Source organism: Chiloscyllium plagiosum, chromosome 6 (assembly GCF_004010195.1).
Source record: "Chiloscyllium plagiosum isolate BGI_BamShark_2017 chromosome 6, ASM401019v2, whole genome shotgun sequence".
NCBI classification, from domain to species: domain Eukaryota; kingdom Metazoa; phylum Chordata; class Chondrichthyes; order Orectolobiformes; family Hemiscylliidae; genus Chiloscyllium; species Chiloscyllium plagiosum.
Window position 1 is genome coordinate 92,285,562 of NC_057715.1, and position 18,881 is coordinate 92,304,442.

An 18,881-nucleotide genomic window follows, 5' to 3' on the forward strand; every position below is an offset into this window, starting at 1 on the left:
TTTTCTATGTAGACAGCTGATAATCAAAATGTCTTGATAATCAAAAGTATCCTTTCCTGATGAAGTATTATAAACCAATACAATTGTACTGAGAGGTGACTCATCCTAGGAATGTGAACAGTTTTATGACTAAAGGTATCCAAACACATTGTGCTGCATTCAAATTGACAGGACATTGCTGAGAAATATATTAGCACGGGAATGTAAACATGTCTCTTCCAGTGCCCTGCATACTAGTAAGGTAGTTGAAGTCTACCTTCAGTGTTTGTAGTTCTGAACTTCAAAAGTAAAATACCAGCCTAGAGTCCGTTGCACAAGTAAGAACCAGAAAAAAAAAGTCAATTTCTTTTAACCTCTGCTTAACAATTTTCCCTTAATTGAATTAATCTCAAGTCAGATCTTTCCACTAATGCAGAAAGTAAGAGCTACAAAAGCTTCCCCATTCTTTTAACAGTCCTATAATTGACTAAGTCACTTATCCAGTAACTTCAAAAGAAATTCTGGTGTACGAGCATACGAATCAAGAGCAGGCCATTCAGCCCATCAAGTTTGTTTGAACTTCCAATAAGATCGTAACTGATCTAAGTGCGATCAAATAATAATCAAACCTGCATTGCTGTATCTCTGTGATACCTTTCCCCCCTTTGCTTAACAAGAATCTAACAACATTTGCCTTACAAATATTTAAGCTTCCAGCATTTTTACTGAAAGGGAGATCATGACTTACTGAGAGAAAAACATTCCAGCTCATCTCTTGTTTTAAATGGGTGACCCCTGTACTTTTTAATCAGTGAAGATGTGGATTCTCCTATAAGAGGAAACATTCTCTCTATACCTATCCTTTCAAATCGTCGTGTGTTTCAATCAAGCCACCTGTTACTTTCTCAAATCCAGAGGATGTAAGCCTAACTTTTTCTCTTAAGACAAGGCCCCACCAGGTCTGGACTGCCTCTAAGTAGTTACATCCTTCTGCAAATAAGGTGATACTTCCTAATATGTCTTGCCTGCTGTTAAACAAAATCCTGAAATAAAAGTAGTCAGGGCCAGGATTTCCAGTTTCTGAATTGAGAATCTAGCCGCTGGTTCAATTCCAGGACCCAACATAGTGTGTTGTGTTCCACAGTAGTACCAAGATTTTTAAAGGGACAAACCAATTAACAGGATTGCTGTCTAATCTAGGACAGTCGACAGAGTATTCACCTCTGCAGATCTGTTAGCCGACATGGGAGCTAAAACAGAAGTATATTGAAAATGAAATTAAAGTCTGGTTAATTTTTTTTACTGAAAAATTCAGTTTTGTTAGGATACAGTTTTCATATAATTAAAATTCCCTGTAATTGCACTTTGGAAACACCAAAGTCTTACTCAGTATATAAAAATAGCACTGATTGGGAGGGTTGCAATTTTTAAAAAATTCAGTTAAGAACACTGAAAATTGGGGATAGTGCATCCTGCATAATTCAACATAACTCAAGGAATTTTCATTATTGAAAATGTGCTGGTGTAACAATTCATGATTTATTATTATACTGTAAATATAGATAGTTTTAAAAGGACCTTGAGTTAGAAATGTATCTTTAAGAACGACTGAAACAATTACAGAAATCATGTGATTCCACAGTCTGATAGTAATTAATTTACTATCTTTTTAAGAATTCCTAAACATTGGGTCTCTTTTCCAGCTGGCGTTGATTATGTAGGCATCAGTCGCAACCTGGATTTTGCTCCTGGAGTGAACATGCAGACTTTCCGTGTTACAATCCTTGATGATTTAGGTCAACCAGCTCTGGAAGGACCAGAGACATTTGAACTGGTGCTGCGTATGCCAGTGAATGCCGTCCTTGGAGAACCCAGTAAAACCACAGTGCTCATTAATGACTCGGTGTCAGATTGTAAGTGTTCACTTTACACTTTCATCTTGCTGTTCAAATAGCTTCTAAAGCCATGGCAAAAGACCTCTAAAGTGGAGACTGGAATGGTTAGCAAAATAAATGATATTATGGCAACTTCTGAAATGTAAGAAGTGGCAGGGGTATAAATAAATATTTGTCTTAAATGTCACTTCTGACAATCTTCTCAATACAGAGGAATCCTGATTATGTAAAGGTCACAGGCGGGGAGTATTTCTTTCATTTGATCATTTAACTACATTTTATTTCTGGCACAGTGATACATGGTGTTAAATTGGCTTGGAAATATACCTGGGGATTTCAATATTTATTGGATTTGTTTCACACCTGTAATCAATTAAATTGGAATCGTCATGTAAAAATAAAGCAGCAGAGTGTTTTGCAAGATTAGATGTGGTTGTATCTTTTAAAATCTCCTACCTAACCCAAATCTTGCAAGCTAAAATTGCAATGGCCAATTTTTGTCAGGCACAGATGCAATTACATAACTGGAAATTGTATTGTACTTAACCCAGTAATGGTTACGAGAAAATAATACATCAACAACTTTCCTTTTCTTTAAAGTGCCAAAGGTACAATTCAAGGATGCAGCATATGTGGGAAAAGAGAATGATGGTCAGATCACAGCAATTGTTTACCGCAGTGGGGACACCAGCTACAAATCCACAGTTCGGTGTTACACTCGTCAAGCATCTGCTCAGGTCATGATGGATTTTGATGAGCGTCCCAACACCGATGATTCCATCATTACATTTCTTCCAGGTATTGTACATTATACAGAAATAATGTTAATTTTCAGCACTTACTTAGTAAGAGCAGCATTGGTTATCTCTCTCTATTCTTTAACTTTGTGTGCAATATCTGCAATGTTACTTGCAGAATTTTTCAAAGAACTATTTTTTGGTTGACCAGAAGCAGATTTTAAAATGCTTAATGAAATAATAATTTAATTGAAACTGATTTTAAAACACTAATTAAGAAAACTAGTGGCAGCTTGTAAAAAATGGAAATGGAGTTATAGTTTCCAATGTTGCCACAGTTCCTTGCTGTCTCTCAAACTACTGAGTAACTACATCGCGATACAAAGGAATATTGGGAACAGAAGTATCCCATCCCTTCTCAAGGGCAACTAGGAACAAAGTCATTTCTGTCTGTGTTATTGAGCTGCTGCTGTCTTCCTGATCACAGCTCTCCACTCCTCACTGCAGATACTCACTTGGTGTCTGCTTTACATTGAAACAGAACCGTGACTTGTGATGTTACACACATCTCAAATGACCTAATTATTCCTGTCAAATTACTTGTGAAGCAAATCACACGATTAGTCAATCTTCTGCAAAATTCCTCTGTAGTCACAGCCAATGGAATTTGGACAGGACAGGATGCCATTGTACTGGAGGCATTTTCGAGAATGTTCTCTAGGCACCCATGTTTTATGCGTAAATTAGAAAAAAGTTCTTTGAGTTTGAACCACCAATCAGTTAGTTTGTGATCAAATTATATTAGCATTTATAGAATTATCCGCAAGAGACCCTGATTTACAAGCATCTGACATGCAAACATTTCCATTACTTACAATAGTGACTTTATATTTTCCTGCAATGTGTTCTGATGTAATAGGCAATGAGAAAGGAAGATCCATACAGGGCAGAATATGGGGAAGACATCTGATATGGAAAGGGAAATGCAAGCATATGAATCAGGAGCAGGAGTAGGCCATTCAGCCCCTCAAGCCTATTCCATACTTTAACGAGATCCTAGCTGATCTGATTATAACCTCAAATCACATTCCTGCTTATACCTGTAACCTTCCAACCTCTTGCTTAAAAAGAATCTATCAATCTTTGCTTTACTAATTCAAAACGTTTGCTTCTACCACCTTTCCAGGGAGAGAGTTCCCTTCTGAAAGTTGTTTTTTGCCTAATCTATGCTTTAAATGGGTGACCCTGATTTTTGAGTGCATACTGATTAAACGCTATTCTCAATTTTACAGTAAAAGGAAATATTGTCTACACACCTGTCCTGTTACAATTCTTTAACATTTTTTGTTTCAATCAAATCGTATCTTATATTTCTAATGATTACAAACCTAGACTACTCAACCTTTCCTCAAGAGACAACTAACCTGTAACAATATTAGTCTAGTAAATTTTCTGTGAACTGCCTCAAACTTAATTTCATGCTTCCTTCACTGTTAATAAAGCTATCACAGAAAAAAAAATGCTACTTTAATAATTGAGTGGAGATGTTAAAAGACAAGTGAGGAGTATTTGTTATGAATGCATTAAATGTTTGTATAATGTCACTGGCTGTCATTTTTTTACTCCTGTGTTACTATTTCTGTTGAAGATTCCTTATCTTGACTGTTAGAAAAATATAGCTTTTTTGATGTAATCAAACTTTTTCATTAATTAAAAATTATTTATGTTTTGCAAAAATGGCAAACCTCTTTTAAGTGTCTCATATTAATCTGTCATATTTCACAGGTGAAATTGAGAAACCCTGCACTGTGACTTTAAATGATGATACAATACACGAGGAAGATGAAGATTTGAGATTGGTGCTTGGAACTCCAAAGAGCGAGTCTCCATATGGAGCTTCAATTGGGGAAAAGAATGAAACAGTGATAAAAATCAAGGATGGTGCAGACAGTAAGAAGCATTATTGTGTAGTTTCAAAGTGAATTGAATTCATCCTTTATTTCACTGGTTACTTTAACAAAACTGCTCTTTTACTACAGAGGCTATTATTAAATTTGGAGAGACCAAATTCAGTATCAGTGAACCGAAAGAACCCGGGCAGATTGCAGTTGTAAAAATTCCTGTACTTCGCCTTGGAGACACTTCAAAAGTTTCTATTGTACGAGTCCACACAAAAGATGGTTCTGCAACCTCAGGAGAAGACTACCATCCTCTGTCAGAAGGTACATGATTATATGAAATAGTTCATAGTTTCCTGAAAGTATAGTGGTGTCTTAGGTTTCAGGTACTTATACTAAAGTAAATCTGAAGTGCCCTGCAGCAAGGAGGCTTGGAGTAGACTGGAACATGATTTGACCTGTTCTGAGTACAGCCTTTGTATTTTTTGACAGCTATTTAGTCTGCAGAAAATGTCTGAAAAAATAATAGAATGTCTATAACTTTGAAGTAAACAAAGATGCAAAGAATTTAACTTTAAGCCATTTTAATTTTAAAATGTACTTTGCGATTTGAGAAAATGAATCAACGTCTTGGTTTTAGTATTTTTTATTTAAATGGTTGACTGTTTTCTCACTGCTGTGCAACATCAGTGCCAAATTTATCAGTTAGCTTTCAAGGAATGATTAATTGTGGTTTAAAATAAAGGAAGCCAAAAATATGTAACCGTCCTGCTGGAATGCTGCCATAATTTCAGCTGCATTGAGGAACAGGATGTCTTGAGTCTTTGTATTCAATCCGTGCTTGCTATTTTCACAGAAAATTTAACTGCATTTCCTCTGTGATGCAGAACTGATAATTACCGCATAATAACACATATATTATATATATAGATAATATATTGTATTGAATAACCCGACAGTTCATACATCCAAAAAAAGGCCATTGAAATCTATCTGAATCGTAGAATCCCTACAGTGCAGAAAGAGGCCATTTGACTCATCAAGTCCACACCAACCCGTATCCCACCCAGATCCAGCCCTGCACTCTATTCCCATAACCCCACATAACCTGCACATCTTTGGACTGTGGGAGGAAACCAGAGCACCCAGCAAAAACTATAGACACAAGGACAACATGCAGACAAGGACAACATACAATTGCCTGAAGGTGGAATTGAATCCAGTTTTCTTGCGCTGTGAGGTAGTAGTACTAATCATCAACATCATGCCACCCGTTGGTTACCTACCAATATATAAATCTATGACCTATCTCTAATGACCATGAAACAGTGTGTCATCTTAATCTTGGATACTTAATGAAGAGACAATGCATACAACTGTATATCTACTCTCATGTAAACATAAAAATGTGCTGTATCTTGATATATGTCCTTCCTAAAATAATACAGTTCATGCTGAAAGGGACTTGCAACTAGCTCACTCTTATTGATCACCAATATCTTCCCTACCATTTCACCAATAACACCGGGTCAAATGAATTGCAGAAAACCCAAGCTGTTGCAAGAACTCAGTGCTTTTAGCATACTTAAACTTCTTAAAGCACTTCACAGGAGTGGCACTACACAACAATTGACGCCAAGTCACATAAGGAAATATTAGAGTATGTGATCAAAGTCTCGGTCAAAAAGGTAGGTTTTAAGGATCATTTTAAAGCAGAAAGAACGATAGGCTAAGAGATTTAGGGAAGGAATTCCAACAGCACAGTACAAACCAGGAATGCAAGAGAGGCCAGCATTGGGGAAGTACAGAAAAGTGAGGGAATGAGAGGAAATTATAGAAATAGGGAGGGATCAGGCCTTGGTGGGATTTAAAAACCAGGGTGAGAATTTATTAAATCTGCTATTTTCTGACTAAGTACACAGGCAATGAGTGAATGGAACATGGAGTGAGCTTAGATAGAAGCAGCAGAATTTTGAATCAATTGAATTTTATTGGGAGGGGTGCAGATATTAGGTCAACAAGAAGAATGATGGAATAGCTAAGAGGTAACTAAGATATGGATAAGAGTTTCAGAAGAACCAACAGGGAGGTTGGGGTAATATTACCGAGGTGGACTTAGATTGTCTTCGTGCTGGAGCAGGTATGGGGCTCGCAGTTATCTCATGGTAGACCATCGGTTGTTAACAGCCTGACTGAACCTCAAAAGGTAGCCAGACAGATGGATGGAGTCAGTGACTACGGAACAGCTATTTAGAGTAACTATTATCAATTTAGCATGGCAAACCATCAGCTGTCTGAAATGGTGGCAACTTTCCATTTATATTCCAGATAAAGTGTGTCATTGCATTTTCCGGTTGAATCAGTGTAACATTGTTTGAAAGTTGGCAAACAATTTGGAATGCCATTATTGAAGGAGTTCTGATCTAAATGTGGAAGCAATTCAGTCTATGATGCTGAACAATTGTGGTGCATTTATTGGATTGATGTGATTCACAGACTTAATTCACTTTAATAATTATGTAAAGACATCTTGGCCTTTACATAATTATGACTGTACTCAGAGGGTCTGTTTATGGTCACAATGCTTCCCTTGACTTTCCTCTTATTTCAAAGATAAAAGCCTAGAGATTTAGTGACCAATGCCTGATTTTTGGACTCAAGCAACCTACTGCACTTTCAGTGTAATGAGCAAGGAGCACCTACACACTTTCAAACAGAAGTATGCTACCCACTCTGTTAGATAGGATGGATACCCTGTCAGCTGACCTCAGTTGTAGCACCAGCATTGTTGTCCTAACTAAGAGCAACAATTGAATACATAGAAATAAAACCTGGGGCCTTTCTGTGCTGTATAGCTCACCTCTACACAAACCACTGGATTCATCGAATAAACTATCAGGAGTTTTGGCTGATGGTGTTGCTACATGTTTCGAGTTGCACTCTGGTGCTCCATAAATAGGATTGGACCAAGTTTGGGTGTGCAAACTCCAACAGTCAGCTTGCTCCACAGACCACCCTGAGGCCATCCCTCCCCAGGCTTTAGGCCTCCCTCAGCGCCTAAGCAGCCAGTTAAATAGTCACTTAAAGTTCTCATCTTAATTCCTACAACATGTAGGAAGCCCCTTAGTTTTCTCAAGTTCCCTGGGCCTATCAGAGGAGCCAACCCCATAATGCTGTCGCCCCCTTTAGTCTGCCCCATGGCCATTTGAACCTGCTCATCCACCCCTCGGTGAGATTGCCAACTCCAGATTTACCTGAGCTCCGTGGTGTGGTGGCACTGTCTGTAGTCCCAACAGTGGCCACTCCTCCTGGTTAGCAGGTGGTGGTTCTGCAGAACTGCCCACCATTGGTTTTGGTTTGGCTGGCTGCTGTGTGAGGTAGGCCTCCTCCCACAATATGATGGAAGTCTCACTTTAAAGCAAATGCTGTCCCCAGCATTACATTGATGCAGAGCAGGCATTGGGACAGTAGGCAGGCTCCCTCCCCCTCTGACCTTATAGCCCCAATTGAAGCTTATGTGAGACAAAACCCTATCTACCATTTCTAAGCTAAAGCAGAGCAGACTGCTGAGTTGGACTTTAGGTTTATTCATTGACAAATTTGATATATTTTAGATGCAAAGTAAATTTGGAAATTACAGATATAAAGTATAATTCTTTCTGTAGCTGCATCATAAAATATGAAATACATTCAGGGGAAAATGGGTGTCTGTGATTTGAATGAAAATTTGTCTCCCTTCTCACTCAGATGTTCCTTGACTGTGTGTTCTTCATCAAGACTTTTTTTTGACTAATTTCAGAAATTGAATTTAAAGCAAGTGAAACTGAGCACTTTGTGGAAGTTGAGGTGCTGTATGACGGAGTGAGAGAAATGCGAGAGGCCTTCACTGTCCACCTGAAACCCGATGAGAACATGGTGGCAGAAACTCAGGTACACAAGCAGAGGGAAAGCCTTGTGGCCCAGTTAGCAGTAGGTTGATTAACAGATTCAAAAATGTCAGTAAGTGCCTTTTGTCCCTACCTCTTGATTCAGTGCTCTGCACTTTTATCTCTTTCGAGTTGTGTGTTTATTTGTATTGCCCCTCGTCATTCTCTCTGCCAAAACAAATCACTTCATATTCTTCTGTAATAAATGGCATCTGCCACATATCCACTAATCTGTCTGTGTCCTTTCTCAGGGGAGAAAGTGAGGACTGCAGATGCTGGAGATCAGAGCTGAAAATGTGTTGCTGGAAAAGCACAGCAGGTCAGGCAGTATCCAAGGAGCAGGAGAATCAACGTTTCGGGCATGAGCCCTTCTTCAGGAAGGAGGAAAGTGTGTCCAGCAGGCTAAGATAGCTTTCGTGTTGCTATGGTCTGGCGATGGAGGAGTCCAAGGACCTGCATGTCCTTGGTGGAGTGGGAGGGGGAGTTGAAGAACACCTCTGGGACACCTGGACCAACCAAACCAACCACCCCGTGGCTCAACACTTCAACTCCCCTTCCCACTCCACCAAGGGCATGCAGGTCCTTGGACTCCTCCATCGCCAGACCATAGCAACACGACCCTATCACCCTCACCTTGACTTCCTTTCACCTATCGCATTTCCAATGCCCCTCCCCCAAGTCCCTCCTCTCTACCTTTTATTTTAGCCTGCTGGACACACTCCTCATTCCTGAAGAAGGGCTCATGCCCGAAACATCGATTCTCCTGCTCCTTGGATGCTGCCTGACCTGCGCTTTTCCAGCAACACATTTTCAGCTGTGTCCTTTCTCAGTCTATCACTACCTTGTTCACAGTTGACAAGCTTCCTAAATTTTATTGCACCTGCAAATTTTGAAATTGTGTTTTGTGCGTCTGAGGCGATATTATTATTGTGGATCAGGTCTCCCCAAATTGGGATTGTAATCGCAATTAGTATTACTCACTGAAATGTTGGCGTGTGAGGTCAGAGAAGTTTACCACAGAGTTTCAACTGAGTGATCAGCTGCGAGACAGCTTTAAGTCCTCACATTTATTTCAAACTTTGATTTATATTACTGATCCTCAATGCCTAACTGCTACACCAATAAAAATGGTAGGCTTCAGAAATATCAAAAAACAATTAAATCTTCTCCAAACCCTCTCTGTTCCACACCCTTCCTCTTACACTTCTCACAGCTCTTGCAGGTCATTGTCAACTAAACTAACAAGGAAGCCATATATTAACCTTGTTCCAGATCATTTTGTTTTTGAGGAATGCTTGATACTTTCGAACAAATGTTGCCTGTCTTGATGAGCACAATGACAAAAAGAATTGCTTCATTCTGTGGATATTGCACGATAATTCATTACTGATATTCTCCATGTTGTCTCCCAGATAAGCAAAGCAATTGTATACATCGAGGAGATGAACAGCATGGCTGATGTCACATTCCCATCTGTCCCACAAGTTGTCTCACTGCTTATATATGATGACACATCCAGAGCAGCAGAAACCCCTAGCCCTCCAGCAGGTTATCCTGTTGTGTGCGTTACGGTACGTATCATCCACTTAACATGATTGCGCACTAAAAAGTTGTCAGGGCAGTTCAGTACAGAATTTTTCGTAGTATCTTCATTGGACAATAAGGTTGCATTATTGTTTTTTATGATGTGCAGAAGCATTGGCAAGGACTTTTACATTAATGCAGACTTCTGATGGAAGACATATGATTTGGCATTGCCAACGTCTGTGCCTCTTTACCAACAAGATCCTGAGTTGAAGCATTTTTAATGAGGGCCAGCAGGAAACAATGGCAAATTAATTAACGATAATTTCAGAGTCTATCAAGGCTCTGCTCCCATGCCAATTAGCTCTGTCACTTTGTAATATGGGCACAGCCCACATTAGCCTAGACTATGTCAAATCAACATAAAAAGATATGGGCTGGTAGACAGGGCATATGGGTGCAATGGATCATATGGGAGGCCCTTCCCTCCCTTCAGTTCCTGCTAAGCCACAGCAGCAGTTGATGGCCATCCCCATGTATTGATTTTAAGCAGCACAAAGATCTTCTTGAAGTCGTTCCTCTTCCCCTCAGTCTTCAGATCATTGGTTTCCACCTCTGTTAATGGATCTGCCAATCACTGACTGGTGGAGGGCCTCCTATTGGCACACAAACATTAATTACCCACACATTGTCCCTGATCAGAAAGAGAACTCATTCCATTGCCTGTATTTGGCTGCAGCTTTGCAAAGGAAAGAGTGAGGACTGAAGATGCTGGAGATCAGAGTCGAAACATGTGGTGCTGGAAAAGCACAGCTGGTCCGGCAGCATTTGAGAAGCAGGAGAGTCGACATTTCGAGCATGAGCCTGATGAAGAGCTCATGCTCAAAACATCAACTCACCTGCTCCTCAGATGCTGCCTGACCAGCTGTGCTTTTCCAGCACCACACTTTTCGATTCTGCAGCTTTGCAAATCAGAGTAAGAATGTCTCTGTTTAAAAATGAGGGATCATACATTTAAGTCCATGTCAGATTGTTGATTTACAGAGAAAGATTTTTCCTCACAGAGGGTCATGAGTCTTTTGAACTCTCTTCTTCAAAAGGCAGTGGTAGCAGAGTCTTTTGAATTTATTGTGGTAACAGGAAATAACTTGTAACAAGTAAAGTGTAAATGGATATCAGGGGTAGGCAGGAATGTGGAGTACTCAGATCACCCATGATCTTGTTGAATGAAGAGTCAAGGCTTGTGTGATCTACTTCTGTTTCTAATGTTCATATGTAAAATGTGTAAAGTAAGGCATGCAGGGAAGGGGCCTGCAACTAGCCCCATTTTCAAGTCCTGACTTTTGATTAAAAATACAGCCCTTTGTGTCGAAGCTTCCACCCTTGTGTTTAATAATTGCATTAATGTCACATATTGTAACTCAAAGGTAATTTCTCATCTTAAAAAAAATTTCCCAATCAGAGCATTGGAGGACAAGAAACTAGGTGAATCAGCCATGTTGTTTGGATCACATCAGTATGTTTAGAAAGGAGACTACATGATGTGTATATATTCCAGGACAAGTAATCCAGAAATTCAGACTCATCATGGGCATATATCTGCAGCTTACTTGAGCCATCCATATTTTTACAGGGGGAGAGCAAGGCCTTGGGTGGTGAATGTGCCTTACTGTTCTCTTAGGAGGTGTTATCTGCCTGACTCTAATTTTCTAGTAGATGGAAGGAGGTCAAGACAGGTGTGAAGTTCAACATTTTAGTCTGCTCGAGCTGTAGGAGGAGCTGGGTTGGGGGGATAGTGGGTATGCAGGATATCTCCCTCATGACCCCCTTTTTCCTGATCAGGGTTCCCTCCCAATCCCCATCACATTGGCCCTAAGCTTTCTGAAGCAGGGCTTCCTCCCGAGATGGTGGGCGTTCCCATGTATCTGCTATCCTTGTCCTTCCAGTGATGCTGTCTGAGGAGCCTTGGTAATTTGAAATAGGTAATTAATGTTAGCCTTGCCAGCAATCCCATATCCAATGAGATAATTTCTACAGTTTACGTTTGATTGTCATGTTGCACATCTATAAAAGAATAAATGGTAGGAGGTACAAAAGTCTGAGAAATTTGGACTGTATTTGTTGAGATGTAGAGTTAAAGCAAGGCCAGAGAGAGATTGGAAACAAGATGAGACATTAGACTTTGTTCCATCAGTGGACTGGTGCAAGTCAGCAAGGATGGTAGTGATAGAAATGTGTGGTAGCAGATAATTGGCTGTGTTTTAGATGAGAAATAGAAATTTCTGGAAAGGCTCAGCAGGTTTGGTAGTATCTGTGGAGAGAAATCAGAACTGAGGAAGGGTCACTGAACCTGAAGTGTTAACTCCTGATTTCTCTCCACAGATGCTGCCAGACCTGCTGAGCCTTTCCAGCAGTTTCAATTTTTGTTTCTGATTTCCAGCATCCACAGTTCTTTCAGGTTTTTTTTAATATGAGGAAGTTTGTATAAACTAGAACTGTAATGTAAGAGTTTTGGAAGAATTAAATTGAGAGATGCTGAAGGGGTGGATGAGTGTTTCAATGCAGTAGAGACATGGACAGAATATTTTATAAACCTCGAAATAGGTGGTCTTTGACAGATCAGATATGGACTGAGCTTTGTGTGGGACACCTGAGTTGATCTGAGCCTAAGTGAGAAATCAGTAATTGGGATGGAATTGGCACTTGTGGTACACAAAGCTTCTGTCAGAAGTCAAACAGTCTGACTTCAGTATTATGAAGTTTAATTGGAGCACATCTCACTCGGATTTGATTTGTCCAATATCACACCAACAACAAGAAGGTTGAGAATGAAGGTGGAGAGATAAAAGCAGTCTTGTTTGGATATGAATAGCAGCTGTGAACCCAGTAGAGGTGGTGACACAAGATTTTGAGGTCACAAGCTCTCAGCAGTAATTGGCTGTCCTGGAGTTTGGACTGAACACCAACAGCTGTGGATCCTTGTGTTTACTTATAACGGAGAGTAAACAACATTAGACTGATCATTGAGGCTGGGTCTTGCTACAAAAAGAAAGTGAAGAGGTAGATTTCTTTACAAATAACACTGATATTTAAACACTTCCCAGCAGATAGCAGTTCAGTCGCTGAAGCTACTTTGTGCTGAGCAATTCACACAAGCCCCCAAATTTTCACTCTGGGTTCACACATTAAAATCAAGGTCACACCGAATTAAGTTTGAGAAGAAGTGGGTGAAATAATTCCACAGAGGTCAGTATCCCATCACCAAGTTATCCTTTATTTATACATGAACAGTCCTTGACTTTAGTAATGCCTCTTCAGAGTTAGTTCTCAGAGTGAACAGGATGTCTGACATTCCTTTTTTTTAATATGTCAGCCAGTGCTCCCAGATTGGACCCAATTAGCAGCCCCAATTAGGGAACTCATATTCTATGAGCTCCAGCTGACTGACGTCATTAAAATGACTGCAGTGGGAAAGGAATAGAAATGTTTTTAAGGCAAAGATAAAGTTTTGAACAGTAAAGGAATTAAGGTTTATGGTGATCCAGCGGGTAAATTGAGCTGAGTCCTTGAATAGATCAGCCATGACCACATTGATTGGCAGAGCAGGCTCGATGGGCAAGATGGCCTACTCCTACTCCTATTTCTTATGTTCTTATGAGCTTGCTAAGGATGAAGCTTTAGGGCATTGATTGAGCAATTGGACAGATAGGAATTCTGGAGGTAATTATTATCCGCCAAAAAGTTAGAAAATGAAGATAACAACCATACCAACAGACACTGAGATAACTAAGACAAGATAAGCCATGCCTGTGCAGGAAATTTGTAGACTTAACTGTTTTTTAACACTGAATCAAATGGCAGTTCCTCTGTCACAATATTATGGTTAGAAAATCTGGTCCAGAGTAGATTCCTTTAGGTGACTGATTTTAAAGCCATCAAATTGTAGAAATGTTATTGCTAAGTAATGGAAATGTACAACAAACTCATCTGCTCCGAAACAAAAACAATCAAATATGTTAACAATCAAAAGGAAGAAAGGGATCTGCTTGTTTTGTATAGGGGCATTGTTAATGCTTTGAAGAACATTTCTGATATAGTGTACATTGCAGAAACCTTTATGCTTGTTGTTTAACTTTTATCTAAATTTAACGCTTAAGTGCAAGGCATCATTTTTATTCATGTGCAAACATTATTTAATTATAGATCCAAATATTTAAAAAAAAGTCGAGTGTCTCAGTTTAAAATGTTTTGTTCTTTATTAAACCTGGTTTATATTATCATTTAAGATGTTTAAATCCATTCCACTTTTTCCTCAGGCCTGCAATCCTAAATATTCTGATTATGACAAGACAGGCTCAATATGTACCAGTGAGAACATCAATGATACCCTTACTCATTACCGCTGGTTGGTGAGTGCCCCAACTGGCCCTGATGGAGTGACTAGTCCTATGAGAGAAGTCGACTCAAATACCTTCTTCACCTCATCCAAGATAATTACTCTGGACTCCATCTACTTCCAAGCTGGTTCCCGAGTGCAGTGCGCTGCTCGAGCAGTTAATTCCAATGGGGATGAAGGGCTTGAATTAATGAGCCCTATTGTATCGATCAGCGTTGAGGAAGGTACCGAATAAAGACATTTATATTGCTACTTGAAGTGACCAAAATGTAACATTGCACATTGAATGATAATTAGCAGAAATCAAGAGATTTAGATGTTGCTATATACTTTAATGGGTTTCATTTCATAAGACCATAGGCTATAGGAGCAGAATTAGACCATTCAGCCGATCGAGTCTGTTCCACCATTTGATCATGGCTGATATGTTCCTCAAGGAGAAAGTGAGGACTGCATATGCTGGAGATCAGAGTCAAGAGTGTGGTGCTAGAAAAGCACAGCAAGTCAGGCAGCATCCGAGGAGCAGGAGAATCGACATTTCAGGCATAAGCCCTTCATCAGGAATCAGCCATGATGAAGGGCTTATGCCCAAAACGTCGATTCTCCTGCTCCTCAGATGCTGCCTGACCTGCTATGCTTTTCCAGCACCACGCTCTCAACTCTGAAATGTTTCTCAACCCCATTCTCCTGCCTTCTGTTTTATTTCAAAAATACTGACAATGCTTTCACGCGGAAACCACTTCCTGTGCTGGATTAATGCGATTGTTAATCACTGTAGTTAAGCAAGGATCGTTAAATGCCTACATGTGGATCTCAATTATGTTCAATATTAACTAAGTCATGAGATGGCATTAATATCTTGCACACCTTCACAAATACCTGCGGAATTATTTCACTTTGACATGAGCTAATTTATCACATTAATTGCAGTGACAGGTTAAGCAATTCCAAGGTTGTTTATAATTTTACTTAGAAAGTTTGGGCAGAAATCATGTCGCATTAGGTACCTTGCTTGTTGCCTGGGAAGCCAGCAAGAGACCTGTTGTACCCAAGGCCCACCAAACCACATGCCAGTCAAGCATTGGTGATGCCACTGGTGAGCCATCCCCAGGAATCAAGATGTCAGGGACAGAAGCCTCACCCAGTTAGAGTTGTCAGCCAAGCAAAGACTGGCAATTCCTGCACTCAGCGGCAAGATGGAAGAAGCCACGGCTGCTGCAGAGAGTACCTGCTGGCCCCCAGATTCATCAAGGAAAAGGCAACTGATGTCTGGAGAGGGGGGGGTGGGTGTGGCTGTCTCCCAGCAGACAGCTACCTGCCCAATGTTCAGTCCCTTGATCAAGCATCTTCCCCTCCCCATCCCCTACCCCACTGCAAAATGACAAGCAGGCTGCTGGGTAACAGCTGTCTGGCCAGCAGTCATGTTACTCCCAGCAGCAGTGTGAAACTCTTAAATGGTAATCCTTAATTGACCAATTTGGGGTCATAATTGACGATGGACAAGAAGAGTGGCCAAGAATTTGTGTATGCCGCCACCCAGCCTAATTAAATGCCTCTTACACCTTCAATCTTGCCACCAAAGGTTAGAAGATTCCAACCTTTGTATTTTACAAAACTAACATCCTGTAAACAATGTGTTTTTTTTAATAAGTGATTTACATCCCTAACTCAAACAGTTACTTCATGTTGTATTTATTCTACATAGACTGGAATGAATCCATAAAGAGAAATAGCGTACTTTTAGATGAAGGATGAGGGATTCCCAGTTAGCTTTAAGTCTGCGTTCAGTTTTGGCTATCAGGTAGTGATAAATGTTGTTTTATTGGCAGGTCTGTGCCAGCCCAGAGTACAAGGAGCAGTCGGTGCTGAACCTTTCTCTGCGAAGCTTCGTTACACAGGATCCGAAGATCCAGATCATCCCAATCTCATTAAAGTGACTGTAACAATGCCTCACATTGATGGTAAGAAGTAAACTACGTGGAGTTGCTTCTTTATGTATTCCGGCTTTATCAAGTGATTTCCTTTACATTCTGTAAAGGAACTTTGTTCCATTGTTTGCAAGATTTCACTTAATTGCTACTGACAATAAATAACATTGTGAAAGCCAGCATGGGAAATGAGAGATCAGAGCTGTGGGATTGAGTGGGAAATCAGGACAGGAAAGGCTAGGTGGGATAGAAGAAGGATGGAGAGTGTGAAATGGCTGCCACTTGGGGAGTGAGGAATCCACCTTCTTTAGTTGGGCTGGAAGTAGTTCACCTGATCCACTGAGCTCACAAGGAGGTGCTGAATAAGCCAGTAACATGTGGAGCCTGCAGTTCCTGTCTCCATTTCACAATTGAGTTTCCCGACCTTGTGAATCCCATGTAGCGCCAAAAAAATTTGACTCCTTTTTAATTTGGGAGCCCCTTGTAAATACGTGACATAAATATCCTGCCTCTTCGTAGTCAAACATTCGGAGGCCTGGGTACTTGCAACCACAAAAATGGCAGAATGCATTTCACTTTGCAAGGCTGCATCCTTCATCACAGTAGGTGTGGGGATGGGAAGACAGCTGATATTTGAGGCCTCTGTTAATGAAGTTCAGAAAAAGCAGAAAGTTCTGACTTAATGTTCGAATGTTCTTTTGTATTATTGTCTGTGCGTTCCATAATGAATATGTTCTTTTCATAATTGATTTTTGTTTCAGGTATGCTCCCGGTTATCTCCACACGCCAGCTGTCTAACTTTGAACTCACTCTCAGCCCTGACGGCACTCGGGTTGGCAACCACAAGTGTTCTAACTTGCTGGACTACAATGAAGTGAAGACACATTATGGCTTTTTGTCAGATTCCACTAAAAACCCCGAGGTGATTGGAGAGACTGCCCCATACCAATACAGTTCGTCACTGCGTGGATCTTCTACACTCCGATTCTACCGAAACCTCAACCTTGAAGCTTGTCTCTGGGAGTTTGAGAGTTTCTATGATATGTCTGAACTGCTCACAGACTGTGGAGGCTCTATTGGGACTGATGGCCAGGTATGAACGTTGTCACCAGGTATCTTTTCTTATACAGATGATAACTGATACTTGAAAAAAATGAAGAACGCCACATATTAGAGGCTGAATTTTGTGCCCTCCTTGCTTTCGCATTTGAAGGCGAGAGTTGGGTCTAAGAAACAAAGTGGGTGGCCAATCCACTGCCTTCTTGCATTGATTGTGTGGGCTGCTGGGGGCAGGAAGGTTGAGGTAACTTCTCAGGCACCCCTGTCAAAATAGTACGCCCTTTGTGCCTCCACATGTTCCCTCTGCTTTGCCTCCCAACCCTTTCCCCAGCGGGATATTGTTGCTTTGCAGAATTCACATTGGCAAAGCGCTGACTATGGGAAAGTAGAGAAAGGAGTGAGTGATCCAAACTCCATAGAATCCACCCCCTTTGTATTTCTATCTCTTCCAATTGAGACTAGCTCCTGTCCAACAGGAGGGTTTGAGATATACCGCTGAACATAAGTTGGTGAATATTAGATTCTCGAGACCTGTTCAAAGGATGATGGGACTCTCCACTGAAGAAAGATTGGGTAAACTGGACCTGTAATCTTTAGGGTCTTTAGAGTCAGTGAGATCATCCCTTTGAAATATACCACATAACTTAAAAAGATAGACAGAGTAGATACAGATATTTCCCCTAGTCTGGGCATCTAGAACCAGTGGTCACAATTTTAAAAATAAGAAGAGATGCTATTTAGAACTGAGATGAGGAGAAAGTTGTTTACTCAGCAGGTTATGAATCTTCGGAATTCTGTACCCCAGATTGCTGTAGAAGCTTGGTATTTTTAATAAGTTTCTAATTTTTAACACAAAGATTTATGGAGATAATGTGGATAAAAGGCATTGAAGCATTTGATCAGCCATGATAAATTAAATTGTGGAGCAGGCTGAATAGGCTAAATGGACTACTCATGCTCCCGTGTTCCAATGTTTCTGTAATTAACATCGATTTATCAGCTACTGTCACTAGACTAGTAATCAAAATCTCTGGGCTAACATTCTGGGAGGTTGGTGAAATTCGAATACAGTAAAATTTGAAATTAAATAATAAACTGAAAGGTGATGTCCATTGTCGATAGTTATAAAAACCATCTGGTTCATTAATGATCTTTAATAAAGGAAATTTGCCATCCTTACCTGGCCTGGTCTAAATGTGACTCCAGACCCACAGCAATATGGTTGAATTTTAAATGCCCTTTTAAAAGGCCTAACAAGCTGCTCAGTTGTATCGAACCGCTATCAAGTCTAAACAAAGGCATGATACTAGACAGACTATTGGCATCACCCTGAACACTGCAAATGACAATTGCAAACTTAGTCCTGTGAACAAATGCAAAGCTTTACTCGCTAACATCTGGGGGCTTAATGCCAAAATACTGGGAGAGCTGACGCACAGACTAATCAAGCAACAGCCTGACATATTCATTCTTACGGAATTATACACTATATACAAATGTCCCAGACACCACAATCACCGTCATTAGTTACGTCCTGTC

General features: G+C 40.3%; 1 protein-coding gene across 1 annotated transcript in view; it reads left to right on the plus strand.

Annotated features, from left to right (window-relative positions):
- The window catches only part of LOC122550816 (FRAS1-related extracellular matrix protein 2-like), a 238,936-nt gene that overhangs the window by 193,765 nt on the left and 26,290 nt on the right, over window positions 1-18,881 (plus strand). The window contains exons 8-16 of the mRNA XM_043692118.1: window positions 1,683-1,892; window positions 2,475-2,672; window positions 4,397-4,561; window positions 4,651-4,833; window positions 8,309-8,439; window positions 9,848-10,006; window positions 14,276-14,579; window positions 16,185-16,316; window positions 17,045-17,376. Coding sequence (XP_043548053.1) covers window positions 1,683-1,892; window positions 2,475-2,672; window positions 4,397-4,561; window positions 4,651-4,833; window positions 8,309-8,439; window positions 9,848-10,006; window positions 14,276-14,579; window positions 16,185-16,316; window positions 17,045-17,376 — 1,814 coding nt within the window. The remainder of the gene's footprint in view (window positions 1-1,682; window positions 1,893-2,474; window positions 2,673-4,396; window positions 4,562-4,650; window positions 4,834-8,308; window positions 8,440-9,847; window positions 10,007-14,275; window positions 14,580-16,184; window positions 16,317-17,044; window positions 17,377-18,881) is intronic.